The following is a 19,417-nucleotide window of genomic DNA, read 5'->3' on the forward strand; positions in this document are numbered from 1 at the left end:
AATATGATAACATATATTTATTTCATATATAGTTCTCACATACTAGTATATGAAATTATTAAATCTTATTGACTAATATTGTACTAATTGTAAAATTTAAATATGAAGTATATTCAATATATAAACAAAAGTAATTAGGTTATATATTATATATTTAATTATAAAAGTGTTATGCTTATATGATTAGTTAATACATATATATATATGTTTATATACATAGATGTATGTATATATTTATCAATATATGAATGAGTTTTAATCGAGTTGAGCTAATGAGTCAACTCAGGCATAAACGAGTTGGTCTTAACGAGCATTAATCGAGTCGAGTTTTGTTGAATATATATCATTTACTAATCGAGCGGATATCTACTTTGATGGACCAGTGTTTTTTTTTTTTTTTTTTTTAACGAGTTGATTCAATTCGATTCAAGTTTTACCAGATGAGTATCGAAGAAGCTATTGAACAAGTTCATTTATAGCCCGCTACATATATATAATAGAAAATAGTTTATTTAGTTTTAAGATGTCTCAATCACTTTTAAGAACAAAATTGTGACTAACATAAAAAAAATTTACTTTTTAATAAAGGGTCACACTTCTTTTCAAGAAAACTATATGAGATTTATATATTCTAAATTTACACAGCATTACTCATATATATATATATATATAATATAATATAATCTTAGGAATTAAATATTATTAAAGATATTTCATTCCCTGACAAATGTAAAAAACAAAAGGCTGCATTTTATGTCCCTGTGAAGGGAGGGTAAAAGTGGGACGTCATCAAGTGTAAGGAAAGAGGAGAAGGAAGGTGTCCGTCCACTTCAGATTTAGAGACATGCGTGCACTGCACTCACTGCACCGAGACTTTTTGGGTTTCCCAAAGAGCAAAATATCTTCTACCCTAACTAAATATCTACTGAATCGGACCGGACCGAACCGGTCTGATCTATCTTATGGACTTGGAAGGGAAAAGAAGAAGTTATGATAAGTGCGAAAGTATGTTGGTATGTTTGATTATTTTGTTCCGAAATTTCGTGGCAGGCCTGACACCAACTTCTGTGGTCCTTTTTGTTTATTTATTTTTGAAGGGATTGAGAACATATCAATCTATAATAATATAAAAAGAATAAACAACTATTTCATAACTTTTATATCATTTTTAACAAATTATTACTATTATTTTTAAATTCATTTACATTTTTTTTATTAATTTTAATGGATTGGAATCTAAAAGATAATAATATTTTATTAGAAAATTCTATAAAAGTTATAAAATAATATTATATGTAGCATTTTGATAAAAGTTATATAAAGAGATGAATGAAAAAGTCATTTATTTAATATCTCACAATAAACCAAAAAAAGGGATAAGACCAGACTAAAATCGAAAAAATCAAAAATTTCAATTTGAGTGATGAATCAATTCTTAAATTTTTAAAACTGATGTATATTAAGTCGGTTTTAAAATTTATCCAAAACCCAACTGGACTGGACCGGTTGCTCTGCTACAAATAAGACCCAACAATGAGCAGTATTTTTAAGGTTTAATAGTTGGTCCAATGGGGCCAACTATAATATACATACAACTCTTTTACCACTTAATTGAAATAGAGTTGTTATAAAAGAGATGTAATTTTATCATTTTCCTTTTTGAAAAGTAAGAAAATTTGAAAAAAAAAAAAAAATAGTGATAAAAAGTCCTAATAGTTCTGAAGGTAGGTAGTTGATTGAAGCACCTTGAGAAATGAGATTGGTCATTACCACAGAAGCAAGAGTCTGCAATTTCCCACCATTGCTAGTTTGGTTTTGCAAACTTTTGAAATCATCTCATCTCATTTCAATATTCGAACACCAATTTCAAATTTTTAAATTTTTAACATTTTCATCTAATCAATTACCTAATCATTACAACTTTTCTAAACTTTCAAAAAATAAAATTTTTTGACTTTTTCAAATCTCAAAACAAAAATAATATTAAAAAAATTATATTCTAATCCTTTTTTAACTTTATAATTATTTTCTTCAACTTTTTCTCTCATTTTCCAAAATCCCATAAAAATCAACTCAAATCATTTCACTACTATTCACATATTTCATCTCATCCGTGTAACCAAACGAGATCTAACAGTCCCACCGAATCAAAAGGGACTAGAGATAACATGAGGCTTTAACATTGCATTTATTATAACTGATCCCACTGCTTAGATAAATAGCAATCAACCACAAGCAGCAAGAACACAAGTATCTCTGCAACAGAACTAAGAAATAAGCAAACGAAAATGCAAAGTGGACTGACTTATCAGATGTAATAATAGAGGTAGTCTTCCATGCCCATCGCCTCACTCAACAAAACAAAATAAAATTACTACTACGATGTCCACACACGTTCTGCGGCCTCTTTCATCTGTTTAATCAACTTGGCATATACATAGTAAAAGAGGTAATGAAAGAGATGCAACCTTTTGCAATTCATTTACAACTCTGGTTAAATGGAGGGATTTCTTTTTTTTTTGTAAAATAATGATACTCTCTTACAACTCTGTTTTATGAAAATGCTTTATATTTTAAATAGAATAGTAAAAAAAAACTGTGAAAATGACTGTCATTTTCCAATGTAAAATTCAAGCTAGAAAAGATGTTGATAAAATTACTAGAGTATATTGAAGGCAATAATAACTCATATGTCTTGCCCCCCAAAAACAAAAATAATAATAATAATAATTCATATTTCCTTGGGAAATTTTGCCCCTAGATCAACACAAGCACCACCAAAGCCTGGTCAACAGGCCAACGCCACCACACATACAAGTCACAACTAAAACTCACCAAAAATGAAAACCATTTATTATGAAGCTCGAAATGGACTCGGTAAGAGGCAGACTTAGAGCAATGCATTAGATCCTCCAAAAACCATCTTCCAGCACCACTGGAAAATGAGAACCAAATCAAATAAAGTATCAAGCATTAACAGAAGAGAGTACCAGAATTTATGCTTTCCAGTTTCAATCTGAAGCAACAAACAAGTTTCTGGGCAAGGCACAACAGCCAAAAATACATAAGGCAAGCCTTAAGAATGAACCAATCGTCAATTAGAGCATAGATAATTTCAAGTGATGAGCCTCAATACTTCTAAATCCAATTCCCTGTGCCCTACGAACAATCTAAATGTGTTGCCTTTAAGCATAGAAATAATGTTTTCAATGAAACAAAGATCAACCTTCAGAATGAATCAAAAACATGATTTAAGTTGACTGAAGGCCAGGGCTTAGAGATGTACCTCAGCCATATAACACTGCTTGTGATTAGGGAAGGCGACCTAATCAGGTGAAAAACAAATCCAGTCAAGAAACTCCAAGTTGGATAACTAATTCCTGAAAAGGGTCCCCACCAATCATCATGAGCTTGATAGCATCCCTGAGTCATAACCATTACAATGACATATGTTACTTCCTGTCACTGGGCATGACCTACACAAAAGAAATAATAACAAAAAAAAAAACATAGCTTATGAACAATCCAAATCTACAGCATACGACTTTTACAGAAGAAAAGAAGAACAAAGATGGTAAGAAAAATGTTACCATCAGCTTGCAAACCAGAAACCTGAAAAATACATCAAGAGTAATACAAAGTAGGACAGAAACATGGTGAGGAGAAAAAAAAAACAGAGACGCCATTTTTTGTTTGTTTGATGAAAACTCAGGCATGATTATCATCAGGTTGTTAATGAAATCTACTTTCTCAAGGAAATAATCTTTGATGCACAAAAGCTAGAATGAGATTACTGCATTTACCACAACTTCGGCTGTAGCAGATGACAATGAAGTTATCCATAAGGAATCATAATAGAAGGGTATGAAAAGAAGGAAATACCTCAAAATACGAGTAATTCAGCCATGAGTAAATGGAACAAAAAGCTGATTTTATTAGAAATATAAAATGTATGTACAATAAAAGAGGCATTGCTCTCTCATTTGTGACAGCTACAGCCAGAGTCCACTGTTTGCTAAGAGATAATTTGTAGGACATACTAACTTGTACCTTGAACAAAAATTTACAGTCTGAAGTCACCAACTTAATACAGGAGCAAAATCCAAAACATCCGAAAGGTTCACTCGAAAATCAACTTGTGCAAGAGTCTAGGAAAGAATTTATATAACCTACTTGTGAACCCGATAGCCAAATGACTATTTCATGTGACGGGTCATTTCTTGACAACAGCGACTTTGTTTCGTGTGTCAATAGTATAATGAACAAGACTATACAAAGAAAGCAACTTCAAACCATCATATTTAAGTCTGAAAGGTCATCCATTGGAATTTCAAGACCCATGAAATCATGATCTTGCAAACCCTCATCATCAATGTTCAACCAAGAACCCAGATCCTGGCCCTGCCCATCAAGATCATCAGGCACACCTAGTACATCCATTTCCGGTATACGTAGATTCGATAAATCAAGAGACACAGGGTCATCCATTACATCCAAGCCAAACCCATCTTTTTCCTTGACATTGCTACTTCTAGTAATTTCATTTGACTTTGATACAGAAGGTAATGCTGGTTTGGATTGCTCTGGTATCTTGCTGACAAGGCCATTTACAGAAACAGATAGCTGAGTCATTTTCTGCTTAGGCTTTGTTTTAGATTTCCTTTCCCCCTTGGTGTTGGATAAAGCTCGACCAATTTTAGTAGTACCATTTCTAGATGGCATCTCTCTGCTGTGTCCCTTTCCATCTCTGTCCCTCTCACTTCTCTTTCCTTTGGCACTGCTCAATAGAGAACTGCCAATGCCTGACGGGGTACTTGAAGTAACGATAGTACCACCAACATCATCAAGCAACAATTCCCTCTTCTTCACCCTGTTTGACCATGTATCTTCTTTACCAGTAGTTTGTTCAGATAAGTGATTTACAGGCAAAAGCACATCCACAGAGTTAATATCATGGTTGTCTGCATTCTGAACAAATTGTGAAGGGCTTTGCTGTGAACCCATTGAACCTGCAGAAAAACAAAATAACAATCCACAACTAAATCATGCCACAGACCACAAAACAGAAGGGACCAAAGAAATCTGCAGACTGCAAAAACCCAACCAAACACTTTGCCCATGAGATCACGGTGGACATGAAAAATACATGTTTAAAGATGCATTGAATATTAGGCAGATTGTCACTGTTTTGCCCTTGAACACCAAAGGAAATACCAGAAAACCTACCTTCAAGAGAACGGATGGAGGCATATGGTTTGGTTGGTTCACCCTCTGTGCTAGTATCTGCTGGTTGGGCACCATTAAGATTGGAAGACCCAGATAGAAATTTATCCTTAAATAAGGGCTCGCTAAAGCAGCTCTTTCCTGTATTCTCAAATTTATGACAACGTTCCAATGTCCGTTTAACAAATGCTAATGCAGCTTGCCTGGCCATTTTGTTACCGTAACTCTTCCCACCAGTGCCATGAGGACCCCGATAAGTCTATAAAACAGAAACTTTATTAAATTTAACCTACCATGTATGCAATTGAACCTTCTGAAACAGAACTACAGCAGTATTTCACTGTTGATTATCTAAGGCAATCAGATTAGACAACAATGACTTTTTTTTTTTAAAAAGAAAGAAAGAAAGAAAGAAAGATAATAGATGTCCTCAATTAGAAATGCTAAAAAGGTTACACAAGAAAGCAAACAGCAAGACAACACATAACTAAACAAATGATGAATATACAAAACAACCAATAATGCACACCACATTGTCAGAATTCTCAGACAAAAAATACACAAATGTTGAAAAGCGAAAACTTTCAATTGTGAAAAGCCCTTTGACCTTATAGGATAAAGAATCTTAAACCGATATCCCTCAAATCCTAAATACTCATGATCAAAACCCAAAAAAATTGAAGAACCCCCATCCTAATATCTTTCATCGACAACAGCAAAGGGCAATTGAAGTCCACTCCATTTCAATAACAAAGAAAAATGCAATAACAAAGAAAAGATGAAAGGAGGAAATGATCATTAAGAAGATTACCATATACTTTTCACAGGCCATTCCAACAAGTTTGTCAAGGGCACGTTCTTCAAACTCCCTACACGAGAATACATTGTTTTTATTTGCACCATGATGGACAAAAGCACAAGTCAAAGAAAGAAAGCAAGAAAATTTATTGGAAAATAAAGAACAGAATTGTTACTTCTCTTGGTGGTCTTTTATGGTTGAGGCAGACTTCAACAGTCTTTCTAGTACTCCTTTCTTCTTCGAAATCTAATGAATCAACAAATAAATTCATAGGATGAATGTCTTGAGAATAAAATTTAGGTCATTGCAAGATGAAATGTTCAACTACAAACAATTTCATGGTACATGCAACATGAATATTCTTCATTTCGAACTCAAATTTTCTTCTCACTTTTTTCCTGATAGTTTTTTTTATCAGTTGAACTTTATTAATGATCAAAAGGCATTACCCTACTATATGACGCATACAAATTAGAGATTTCTTCCTGTAAGTACATTCTTAACTCTAAAACTTGTCCAACTAAAATAGGCATAGGCACACACCCACTAAAATGATTAATGAATATACGATGCTAACCTCAAGAGGATGGGAAGTTCAAAATGAACACAATACAAAAAATTAAGGGCTTTTGCAATGGTATCAAATACCTGTTCTTGGTACTTCTCCTCTAATGTGCTGATTTCATCACTGATTCCTACATCCTCCATCAGTGCCATGTCAGGCTGAATAATAAAGAACATGTGATCAACAAAACCATTGACAGCCCCTAAAAACAAAGCTAAAAGAGCATGACGTAAAGCATTCCAGCATCTCCAGAAAAGAGAAATGTGATCCATATTAAAAAAGGCTAAAGTACGTACTCAATCTCTGGATTTTGTACTATTATCACTTTGCTTCTTGTGTTCTCAATTTTATCATTTTGGTCCCCATGTTTGTAATTTTTTTTTTCAGACCTTTTATCAGATTTTGTTTACTCTTAACAGAAATCTGACGTGCAATGCCAACTGTTTACATGTGCCATGCCATGTGGCTAAAAATGTTAAATTTTTTAAAACATATATATAATATAATATTTGCTTTTTTACTTTTTAAAAAGTGATTTTATGTTTTCAAATGTTTTATCATTTTGTAGCCACGTTTGGCATGCCACATTAGATTTCCATTAGAAAATCTACTAAAAATTTGATGGCGGGTCTAAATTGAGAAAAAAAATTATAAACCCCAGGATCAAATCAAAATTAAAACATTAGTAAAAAGATGACAGTGTAAAACTCAGGGACTAATTATGTACTTACTTAACTCTTTAAAAAAACTACCTACCATATGAGGGAACAAAAGAAATGCAAATCCCATGCAATAATTCTATTATTAGTAACTTACCACAGGTTCTGGAAAAATACCAATACTTCGAACCTCCAGGAGAAGTTTTTCATTTATCTGCATATTATCATACTGAGTTTCTGAGCAGGTCATGCTAGGCATCATCAACTGGTCCGAATGTAAGCCGTTTAGGGAATGACCAACTCTTGAGTGCATCCCTGCATTTATGGCGCCCATTATGTTGCTTTCATGTTCATCAGGCTCTACCTTCCCAGTTATTGTATAGCCCTTAAAAGCAGTAGACCCAACAAGCTGAAAGCCAAGTAACGACTGGTCATTCAAACTGTTTGATTCCAATTGTCCATCGAGCTCAAACTCAGTACCATATTCATCATATTTCAGGTCTTCATGTCCACTGTTACAATCCTCCTCTGAAATTAGAGCTGCTATGAGTCTCTGACATAAGGGAATCACACTATGATCCCCTGTACCTGGTACTAAATGTTCTGCAAGCAGTTCGGTGCATCTAGTAAGCCCCATATCTATCTCATGTTCAATCAACCCATGTCCATTAGGAACAGGACTGCAACCAACAACATTGGAATGGAGTGGAGTTGGCGTAGCAGCAGAATCAAGATTTCCCTAACAGATGAAAACAAATTAGAAAATTATTATAGTTGATAACCATGAGAGGATTTTACCTCAGATAAAAATAACAATCCTAAGCCTTTAATCCTATACATCAAAATATTCATAACTTAATATTCTTTTTCTTTTTTTTTTTTTTTTAGGGGGGGGTAAGTAATGCAGTGTTGACTAAAAAATCCTTAAAAGACAATAGTCCAAATATAGTAAATTCCCAGAGGAGCAGCATTGTAACACATTTACAATGCTGCACCTTATCCATACCACATGATGTGTGCAACAAGATTTTGATCTCATATAATCTATAGGATATGGAAAGGCGGTCCATTACTTGTTTCTTTAAGAAAGATATGTCTGCGTTGGATATGAAACCAAAAAATGGCTCCATCTGCCTCCAAAAAGGGCTGGCAAAGGCACGAGCTGCAGTAACAAAAAATAAATTAACCCAACTAAATGAATTTTGAGCATAAGATGGATGCAAAATTTTATTGAGAACATTACCATGATTAGTAACAGCATTTGCAGCAGCCAATAGTTCTTCATGCCCATCATCCGACCCAACTAAATAAGGAAAAAACCAAAAGTGGTTAGTGTAGAAAAAAGAAAAAAGTAACCACAGAAAATTAAGGTTTCATAGATATTTTCTCAGGAAATCAACTACCGAGAAAATCTGCTGCTGTATTAGTAGCTGTATGCTTTTGACGTGGATAGGCCTTCCGGTCTGAAAGTTTCCTAGTTGGTGGACGACCCGCCTTGCTGAGCAAAAAGATTCCGTGAAACGATTAGATTGTGATATAAATGGCCCTGTATTATTAGAATAGAAACCGAGAAAATGTGTTAAGAAAAAAAACAGAACATATCTAAGATGAAAATGTTTGACCTTTCGCTCTTGTCAAAACCAAGCCTTGCACTCCTAAGCTGTTTTGCAGTTCCCACGTTGCCAACCTTCTCAACTGGCATGGGCATGAGAGACCTTGTGGAAGTAAAACCTCGCCCAGTCCTCCCTTGCCTCCGAACACCATCTCCAAGGTCTTCCCCAGTAACTGGCTTATTCTTTCTAGATGACAGGACCAGAGTGGACACCTTCTGTACATTCTGTCCACCTTTCTCATCTATCTCATCAGACTTTCTGCACTTATCTCGGGATTTAGTTTCCACAGCCCCTGACTCCTCACTTTCAGATAAGGTGGCTGAAGACAGAGGATCACTTCTTAATTTCACTTGCTGAGGGGAACTGCCAGGCAAGCGTCTGGCAAATCCCAACCCAATGTCATTACCCGAGACATCAGGTCCAGTATCCAGAGTAGGAATTTCATCATTGCTCGAAACAATTGGAACGGCAGGATTTGTACGTCTTGCCGTTCGGGAAATCTTCTGGGGCCTCTGGCTGGCGCCGTGGGCACCGGGTGGGGATGAAGACCGTGCTGATGCCATGCGTTTTCGATTATTGGCTCCAACAGCAGCAGGTGGCTTGTTTGAACAATTAGAAAGCTCCCAATCATTAGGAACAGTTGCCCTATGTACAACAGGCGACAACTTGGGTGCAACACCTGAACTGGATCTTGGAGCCCGAATAGATGCATTCATTTTTGTGTTTGAGGTAGGACTGGCTGAATTAAAATCATCACGAACATTTGTCCTAAGCATTGCGCAAGCAGAGATTGAAAATAATTATATGACTTTATTGCAAAATAATTAACAGAGAGAAAAGGAGTCAGAAAAGGGGGCTTTCAATGGAAAACTAAAGGCTCACTGAACAAAAAATACTGGAACAAGTCTCCGAAAAAGAGAAAAAAAATTAGCATATGAAACACTTGCAATTATACCATAAGACAAAATTGCCCAAAAAAACTCAAGAAAAGAAGGATGCTATACATACTTATTGATGGCTCTAAGGTTCAACCTTTCCTTATCTGAACCAATGGGACGATCTCTTCTGTCATTTGTAAGGGAACCATAGTCAGGGTCAGTCCTAGGGATGGAGGAACGCATGCCCAAGCCAGTCTGTTGTAAGATACCATCTGATTTTCCAACTCCAACAGCTCCATTCAGCACTCCTGGCCTATATAAAGATAAATATTGATATCACCTCTTAGATAACAAACTAAAAACGATAATTGCCAAAATTTAAATTAATCAGAACTATAAGGGTTTGAGTTAATGTCCCAAGAAAAGACACTTGAAGAAGAGACCCTAACATCTAAGTTCCCCTGATAGTAAGTTTGATTCCCCGTTAAAGGGAAACCTGTTCCCCTCTATACTATGAGGCAAAAGCCTCAAGGAAAGTACCATTTCATTTGCCATAATTCAAATTACGGGCTTCAATTCTATTACAAACTCCCAGAAAGTTAACCGATCACCATTGCTAAGCCAAAAGGTCACAACATCCTAATGGAGATTTTATTAGGACAATCCTTAACATCGAGTTGTTTGGCAGTTGAGCATTACATTAATATGGTATAATATACCCACAACCTTGGGTCTTGCGGTGGTCACTGCATGGAGAAGAAGATGAAGAAGGAGAAAAAACTGCCAGAAGAATGAGATGAGGTATGGCAGCTGGAGGGAAACAAATGAGTTGGGGATAAAAAAAAAATAGGGTTTTGGTATATATAGGTAGTTGGGCAGGCAGGTAAAATCCGGACAGGTTAAAACCCAACCCACCCCCTGCAAGATTTTTTTTTTTTTTTTTTTGGGGTTTAAGGCCATCCACTCACCCGTTAGCCCTGGGGGCCAGGTAGACTGAACTGGCGGGCCGGATTACAGGAGCCCGCCGCCCTGGACTAAGTGCAAGAGTAGTGGGAGATGACATCTCTTATATCACTCTGAGGTGGCGACTGCTCTTTGGAACACTATCTTTGGCTTGATTGGGTTATGCCAAATAGAGAGGTGGATCTTTTGGCATGTTGGAGAACAAAGCTTGCTGGCTATTTGGGGGGTACTTTATGGAAGTTGATCTAGTTGTGCTTAATGTAGTGCTTATGGAGAGAAAGGGGAGAAGACTGTGACAAAAGTCAAGGATCGTTTCATTATAACATTATACCAATGGATGACTGCTCAATTTTGTTTATTGGTTTCTAGGTGACAGGATTCTTTTATTTTTCTCTATTTCTGTTTAGGTGCTTATCATCTATACTCCCTGTGTAAATTGATAACACTCTGTATAGTCAATAAAATATATACTATTAACAAAATGAATTTGAAATAGCGAAATTTATTTCCTTAAAAGTTTATTCTTAAGTCCTTGTGATACAGCTCAAAACAGAGTGGCATTCCTAACCTGTTTGGGAAGGGGGTGTTACAAAGTTTCCTGACTTTCTTCCTAGGAGGGGGAAAAGAAAAAAAAAGAAGCTACAAAGAAATGGAAGCTAAATGAACCAGCACTGCCAATTGGATATATATATATTTTTTTTTATAAGTCCAATTGGATATTTTTAACATACGTTATTATGCAAAGGGTTCAAAAAGTCAATATGGGCAGATGCATGAATATTAATAAGAAGTCATACCTGAAACCATGGGAATCATTACTTAACCTAGACCGGGTATCAGCAACAAGCCTCTGTTGCATTCCCTGTTTAGCTTCTCGGTAGCCATCAATTGGTTTAGTTGACATTGTATTCGGAGAAACATCTGGCTTTATCCCTGAACGCTTTTTCTTCATTTTTGACTTTTCCCAACCGTCACCACCAATAGGCAATGTTCGATCCTCTGCCTGAACTGCAGCACCATTTGCAAGCCTTAGCATCTCCCTGTCCCTATCTATAGCTCCAGATGGCCTGACAAGAGCATTACTCTGCACATCCATCTATATTTATTAGAATCTGTTAGTCATATCTTGGAGGAATATAAATCTAGGCAATGCATGTTACAAAAAATTTGGTTCACCAAATAAAAATATATAAAGCAAGAAAATCCAACGTGACACAGCAAGTGCACAAATAACCTAGGGAAAAAAAGGAAAAAAGATAAACAAGCACACGAACAAAGTCATGAAATCGCATAAAAATATATATTTTTTATAAGCAACAATCATATATAGATATGAACTTGAGAAACTACGAGTAGACAAGGCATCTGTTAAAGCTTTTTTTTTTTTTAATAGGTAAACAGGAGTTTTATTAATTTTGTAATAGGCATAGCCCAAGTACATAGGACGTATGCATGAGTAACACCTAACTAGGATTTACAGCCAAAATAAGAAAATCAAAGACAATTAGTCCATTAAAATATATCACCACTGCCCAAAGAAGCCTCTGTTAAAACTTGAGTAAATAAAAATATATAAACAGCAAAAAGTACCAAATTTTCTTACCAATCTACAGAAGAAGAAAAAAGTCCAAACTAAGCAACAATTGTCAAACGAAGAATTAACTGAAAGAGGGATTCCATGTTATCTGGAAGAAATGCATGTGTATAAAGGTATACACTAATAACCCTACTGGCATATTGTGATTGTGAAAAAGCAAAAAAGCAACAGAAAAAGTAACACAATCCCGTCAACCAATATGACAACTAAACTAGTTGCTGCAAGCTAATTAAACAAGATGTTTAACCCAAATTACTTACTCTCACATCCACCAAAGAAGTTCGAGTGCGCTTGTTTGGGACAGCATTTTTAGTTCGTTCTTCTGCTTTTTGTTGCTCAAGCTCAAAACCACTGGGGGCAGCATGACTCTGATTTCCAATCTTAGCTACACTTGGCCCCAGGACTGAACGATCACTTGATAACACACTAGAACGGTCACTAAAAAAACCTTCTGATCTGGATCTCTTCTTTGATGGTACAGTTGGGAAAATTTTGTTGAATACAGATAGTGATTCATTGAAAATTTTCACACGTTCCCTGTTAAATATAACATTTTTTTAACTAGTTACAATACTAATCTCAATTTCAAAATATAAAAAGAACTACCTCGCCTTGACAAGACCAGTCTTTACGCGTTTGACTTCTTCTGGTATCGGAGATGGTAGCAGCTTGCCTTTTGAAGAACCAGATGAAGAATCATCTGGTGAAATGCTAAGTGCATGACTCACATGACGTTTGAAGTCCACTTGCCGACTAGACTTATGGTCTGCAGCCAGCACCTTCGGATCAAAACGTATGCATTGGAAGAAGTTCACAACATCACCTTGTGTTACTGTAGAACTGCTTCTCGACATGTTTGGGAGGGAAGATAGAATAGGATTCTCCATACTCTCCCGAAAGCTAACCGATCTGTCCAATGTAGCAGCTATGTGGGATCCACGCTGCCCACTGGTGTATAATGGTCTATCCGGGCTACCAGAAGGTATATCAAACTTGCTAGATGTTGCCATTGCATTAGTTTCCAAACATCCTCTGTTTTACAAGCCCACAAAGCACAGTGGTGCATGACAAAATTGTGGTAGTAATGCACATAAAGGCCAAATTTGTGCTACTTTTTTCAATGACTGCCTGATGAGAACACTGTCCCCTGCAATGAAGAAACCAAATACAAATCCAAATTACATGATACGTACGGCCTCCACATATTAAGTACCTTAGGGTATGTCTGATTTCCAAAAAAAATTCAGATCATCTTTACTTTTAAAAAATAAATTAAAAATGAACTCCAATCGATCATCTTTTAAACACCAGAAAAACTAGCTATTTCTAAAAAATATATAATTATTTGCCTAAGTTTCTTTTTGGGAAGTGATAAACTGTTTAGAAGTAGCTGTTAGTCGCGTGAATTCAATCAAGACATCGTTTCCGGTACAATTTTAAGTTTGTAGAAAATTAAATAATGACAAATTAAACAATAACAATAACCACTTTCCAAAGTTTATGTGAAAAAAACACAAAAACCAAGGCTGTGTTTGGTTTAACAAACATTTTCAAAAAATTTCACTTTTTTTTTTTTAAACCAAACCAAACATCTTTAAATCTCAACCTTTTCTTATTCAACTTTTCAACTTTTTATCCAAACATTATCTAAACACAAAAATCAATACAAATTTTACCAGCTCCAACTAAAAATAATCTTAAAAAGTTATATTCAAATAACTCTTCAACTCTACCTATTCACTTTCACAAGCTTCAATACAACACTAACTTTTTTTAAAAAAAATATAAGTATCAAGATTTTCTCTCTCCTTTTCCAAAACCCAATCTCAAAAAAATATTCTCAAATTTTCACAAAATATTTCATATCCAAACATGGCCCAAGACTTTCACAAAAACCCAAAAAGAAACTCACAAAAAATTTATCCAAACTTTTCAATTCTACTAAACTTACACAAACCCCAATCCAAAACACATCCCAACAAATTTTGTTTTTTGATAGGTACATCCCAACAAATTTTTATCCAAGCAAATTCTCCTTTTACCTATCTACTGTCACAAAATTCAATACAAAACACATCTGAATTTTTTTTTTCAAGTATTCTAAAAAATTACAAAAATTTTCACTCACCAAATACCCTTAATGCTTGAAACACAGAAATAATTTGTACCGACAAGCATATTTGAGGTCCAAATGAAACATCAATATTTCATTGCAAGATATGTTTAAGCACGTGTTTGGGTGCCCAAAAAAGTGTTTTTGTGAATAAAAAAGACTAAATATACCAACATAGCATAGACCATGGAACTCCTAAAATGTATGATATTCACCCAGTTTTACACTTTTATGATTGATTGAAAGAAAATTATATTTGCAAGCCGATATGGAGGACACACCCTCCACATCGCTGACAATATTTGATTTGCAAGAGAAATTAATTTTAAACTTCTCTTGCAAATCAAATCTTGCCATATCGGCAGTGCAGAGGATGTGTCATCCATACTAACTTGCAACTATTAAGACTTCAATCCAAAACACAAGGGACTAGAATAACCTCCATAGAAAACATGGCCTCTTCATATATATATGATTAATTTTGTCCTGTCTATTAAAGTGGATGGATGAAAGCTTCCCACATAAAGGAATATACACACAGATAACGATAGATAAAGAGAGTGTTAATGGATGCCCCCAAAAATAAATAAAAATAATAGCAAAACCCAACACTCATCTTTTTAGGATTCAACTGATTGCTAGAAAGGATGCTTTCATAAAGAAAGGCATCTAAAACTAAAAAAACCATTTAAACTGCAATGTATTACTTCATATTCGCTTGGTGCTTCCGCTAGCTTCTAACAATTCATATCTTTGACATTTTCTTGAATTTCTACTGGTTTGTCCCTCTTTTCAGTTCACCTTTTTAATAGCATGTCATTTCCCTACTCCAGGAGATTTAATTGCAGCATCTTTTCATTATTCTGAGTTAACCATTATACATGCATCCCAAACCAATTCAAAATTGACTCATAATATAATTATATACAAAATTTATGCATAAAGGATCAGAATGTTTTTTTTTTTTATAAGTAAAAATGTATTAATATCGATAGGCATAACCAAGTACATTGGGTGAATACAAGAGAAAACACCTAGCCCATAATAGAGAGCCCCTAATGAACATCGCCCAAGAGGGAGAAATTAGAAACCCATCCAATATACACCAAGCCCTATTGGGACAAAACATAAAGGATCAGAATGTCAATGCTCCAGTCATTCAGCAATTTCAGAGTCTCACAACCTTGTTTGAAGATTGTCATTCAAAGCAAGTCAATTTATCCTTGAATAGGAACAAGCAAAAAAGTTCCCCAAAATTATGATGTGCTTAAAAAAACTTAGGCAAATACCCCTACTAAAATTACATTTGCAGCTACAGAACATACACCCTAGAATTACAAATAACTAGAATACTTTTTGTTGTTTATGTAGAAAAATATACGCTATGTCAAACATATTTAATTATTATAATATTAGTTCCAAGACAAAATGGAATCAACAACCTCAACTCAAAACTTGAACTGTTAATAATGACATTGCTAATTGACAACCCCCCTTTCCCGGCAAGGATGGCATAGATAGTTCAAGAAAAACAAACAATTGTGCAGTTGATCAATGCCAGCGATATATAATTAAACTCATGCCTTGTACTCTTATCACCTAATCACATCTCCCTAAATATATTGGCAATATACCAAGTTAAATTAAAAATAAATAAAAACTTTTTTTTTTTTATAAGTCGAAAAAAAATAAATAAATAAAAACTTAAAACCAAAATGGCCAAAAGAAAGAAAGAAAGATATACACAATTTTTTACTAGCACAACACATAACATATGGTAAAACTATCCCAAACTGGCATGGTTGATCATACTCCTTCAATTTAAGAAAAGGATGCCACAACCATATCACTAACTTCAAAACTGACCTTGCAAGATCTGTGGGCAAATCATTTACGTAAATACCATTAATTAGTGTAACACTTTTGTTAATTGTTTTTCCTTAATTTAAAAATAAAATTCCCTCTTTTTTTTTTTTTTTTTTTTTTTGAGAGGCTATTTCCCTCAAGTTCACTTCCTCGGTTAAATTACACAACATTCAAATTGCGCCCAATGTCAGCACGACCAAATATTTGCCAATTTTTCTCAATATCTGATTTTCTATGTTCCTCCATTCCCTACGATCATGCTAATATATTTTCAGAAAGAAAATTAAATATTTTCTCGTGAACTCTGGTTACTCTAAGTTAGAAATAACTGTTTCTTCTCAATTATTCGAATTTTTTCTCTCAATCTCAGTTCATTAAATAGAAGCGAAAAAAAAAAAACCCAGAAACCAAAAACGAATCGCAAACAGAAAAAGGAAACCCTAGAAGTTGAATCAACAGAAAACTCCAGAATAAGAAGCTGTATGCTACCCTGAATTACCCAAATAAATCCGAATAAAAAAAAAAAAAAAGAAACCCTAGAAGTTAAATTAGCATATATTAAAACAGAGAAATATGTATATACCTTTTCCAATTTTGCTATAAGTGAAGATGCTTTTTCTCGAGCTGTGATGATCCTGAGATTGCGGATTAGAAAACTAGTTCCTAATTGGATTTTTTTAGGTTTGAATGTGTTGGAGTTCGAAATCGAAGGTTCGTACAAAGCTACGGAGGACGAAGCACCCTGTGTTTTGATCAGCAATGAATCGGGCTATAGCGAAAGTACGCTCATGCCCATGTATTGTTTCTCTGGGGTTTTTAGAGTGGTTAACTGAAGTAGGGGTAAGATTGGAAGCAAAGAATTGAGCCGGCTTAATCCAGCTCCAAGTTTACATGTGATTTTATCTAATTTCGTTACGTTTAGTAAAAAGAGTGTGCATAAATTGATATTCATATATTTTAAGTAACTTGGAAAGTAAGTTATTTGATATATGATATGTTAGTTTGTATAATTAAAGATGATAAAACTTGAAATGTAAAAATAAATAATTTAGGTCTGCATATAAATCTTACACAAAAAATTTATACGCTGAGATGGTTTAATGTAAGAGTTTATTCTATTTTTAAGCCGGTGTTTAAAATACACAATTCACATCACTTAAATGGTAAAATTTGATTTATACGATTCAAATTTTAAAATTTATCTTCAAAATAAAATTATGACATGTCAACATTTTGTTAGATGTGATTTACACACTAGCTTGAGAATAAAAGTTTTCTTAATGTAATATGTTAGATCTATTTTATAATGAAAAAAAACTTTGCTAATGGATCAGACTAAATTTTCTTATATAAGATTTGTGTATAAATCAAATATGTCTAAATGTTGAATAGCATCAAGCACCCTCGATGCATGTGAAAAATAATTTTCTAAAGGATAGAGTAGGGATTTACTCCAAAACTAAGGATATCACAAAATAAATGGATAATGATATACCTACATGTGAGGGGATAAAATACATCAAGTCCAAAATAGTTCTCAAAACCCAGCCCATCAAGGGATTATCACTAGAAGACAAAGGAAAAGAATGAGAAATGGGAAAGAGAATGGACAAGGAGGTGAGGGTATCAGGAGGCAGGGAGGTGTCAAGATAAAGTAGGAAAGGGAAAGACAATCAGACACGCAAAGCAGACATCCCTCACCACTACCAAGGAGCACACGTGAAGCGGGTCAGATAAAAGGGACGGACACATACGACTTCAGGGACTTTTTTGGCCAAGCTTCTTCTTCGACTTCTTCTTCAACCTCTAGACAGAGAGCTCTAGAGAGAACATTTTCTCCAGCAAGTAAATCCCAGCTCCCATTATACATTGAGAAATGAGAGGCTATGAGAGACTGTAAACAAGTACATTCTAGTAGAATCTCTCCTCCCCAAAACCCAGTGGACATAGGCTTAGTGCCGAACCACATAAATTTGTGTGTTCATCTCTCCTTATTTTCTCTGTATTTAAATATTGTTCATTATCTAAGACATACGCATGGACACCATACAGCCGCACCAGATCACTGCCGGGTGCTCCACACCTCACTGATCAAGACCCAATCCACCTCAATGGGTCCGAAAATTGATCTTTTTCCCTTTACTAGCTGTGCCATTTTTTGGTGTAAACAGTGACGTCGTTTGTGGGATCGAGATTGTTTTTGCATTCGAAGCGGAAGAATGATGATTTCTCAGCACGCAAGTAATCTTTGAAGGAGCAGATGAAAATTTTCCAAATAAGTATCTCCAGTCTTTCCACTTTTATTTTTATGAAAAGCACTACTACAAAAAAGGGGCGAGTGAACATTTCCTCGCCCAGGCGATTAAAAGTGCACTGTACTTTTTATACATGCAGTGTGTAGGGCCGGGGTCTCAAACTCCCCTGCCACTTGAGCTTAAATAGTGCCCACTACTTTTTGTGCTTTTAAGTACATAGTATATTTAAGTGAGCAGTATAAATATTATTCACAAATATACATTAGGCGCATATACGTGCACAACAGGCAAACACTGTGTACTTAAGTGCACAATGCCTGCATGGGCATCACATTCCTACTGTGCATGGAGCGCTTGGCAGCGAAACACGAAGCTCGCGACAGCCCGCTACTAGTCGGATGAACCCTTCTGCAGCCATTAAGTGAGCCGCACCGGATGGCCCCTGACGCCAAGGACTGTGAGCAACACACCTAACGAACGCACAATGCCTACCTCTCGAGAAGCTAACAACAGCCTACCATGAGCTCGTGGGACCTGCCAGCAACCACCATTAGGTCTGCCAACGCCTTTTCTCCCCACCTGTGGGGCGCCCTACACTTGCGGCTGGCGTATGAACTCCACGTCCAAGCACCCGGTGCACGACAGTCTGAGCCCAGATGAGCCACGATCTCGTTGTGGCATAGCCAAGGGCCTGCGCCAGCAATCACCAAACGAACCGCCGGCGTCGTCTGTCTTCTAGAAGACAATCCACGACCACCTGGCCATGGCTGGGACCTCGTCGCACAACCACGTGCATAGGAATGCATGTGGCCGATATTCTCCTTGACCTAATACTGTTGTAGCATGGTAGGGGTGCGACGATCACCATGTGGACGACTGGCACGTT

General features: G+C 35.6%; 1 protein-coding gene across 2 annotated transcripts; it reads right to left on the reverse strand.

Annotated features, from left to right (window-relative positions):
• Positions 1 to 3,914: 3,914 nt before the first annotated feature.
• Positions 3,915 to 13,440, reverse strand: LOC121249175. 2 transcript variants are annotated; one of them, XM_041147882.1, is made up of 14 exons: positions 12,904 to 13,440; positions 12,558 to 12,834; positions 11,498 to 11,784; positions 9,868 to 10,050; positions 8,869 to 9,627; positions 8,650 to 8,744; positions 8,490 to 8,549; positions 8,320 to 8,408; positions 7,404 to 7,985; positions 6,671 to 6,745; positions 6,198 to 6,268; positions 6,035 to 6,092; positions 5,227 to 5,482; positions 3,915 to 5,009 (listed from the first exon to the last, which is right to left on the reverse strand). In XM_041147882.1, the coding sequence occupies exons 1-14, from the start codon at positions 13,305 to 13,307 to the stop codon at positions 4,288 to 4,290; spliced, it is 3,918 nt and encodes a 1,305-aa protein (XP_041003816.1). In that variant the 5' UTR covers positions 13,308 to 13,440; the 3' UTR covers positions 3,915 to 4,287. The 2 variants fall into 2 exon arrangements, with proteins under 2 accessions (XP_041003816.1, XP_041003815.1); XM_041147881.1 differs by having other exon boundaries at positions 11,498 to 11,796.
• Positions 13,441 to 19,417: the final 5,977 nt, after the last annotated feature.

This window comes from Juglans microcarpa x Juglans regia, chromosome 2D, assembly GCF_004785595.1.
Source record: "Juglans microcarpa x Juglans regia isolate MS1-56 chromosome 2D, Jm3101_v1.0, whole genome shotgun sequence".
Classification (NCBI taxonomy): Eukaryota; Viridiplantae; Streptophyta; class Magnoliopsida; order Fagales; family Juglandaceae; genus Juglans; species Juglans microcarpa x Juglans regia.

Coding starts and splice junctions, on each gene's coding strand:
- LOC121249175 (XM_041147881.1), bottom strand. CDS start 13,307: ATGGCAACATCTAGCAAGTTTGATATACCTTCTGGTAGCCCGGATAGA. Junction 10,051..11,497: donor AATGATTCCCATGGTTTCAG/GTATGACTTCTT, acceptor ATCTTTATATAG/GCCAGGAGTGCTGAATGGAG. Junction 7,986..8,319: donor TATCTTTCTTAAAGAAACAA/GTAATGGACCGC, acceptor TTCATCTGTTAG/GGAAATCTTGATTCTGCTGC.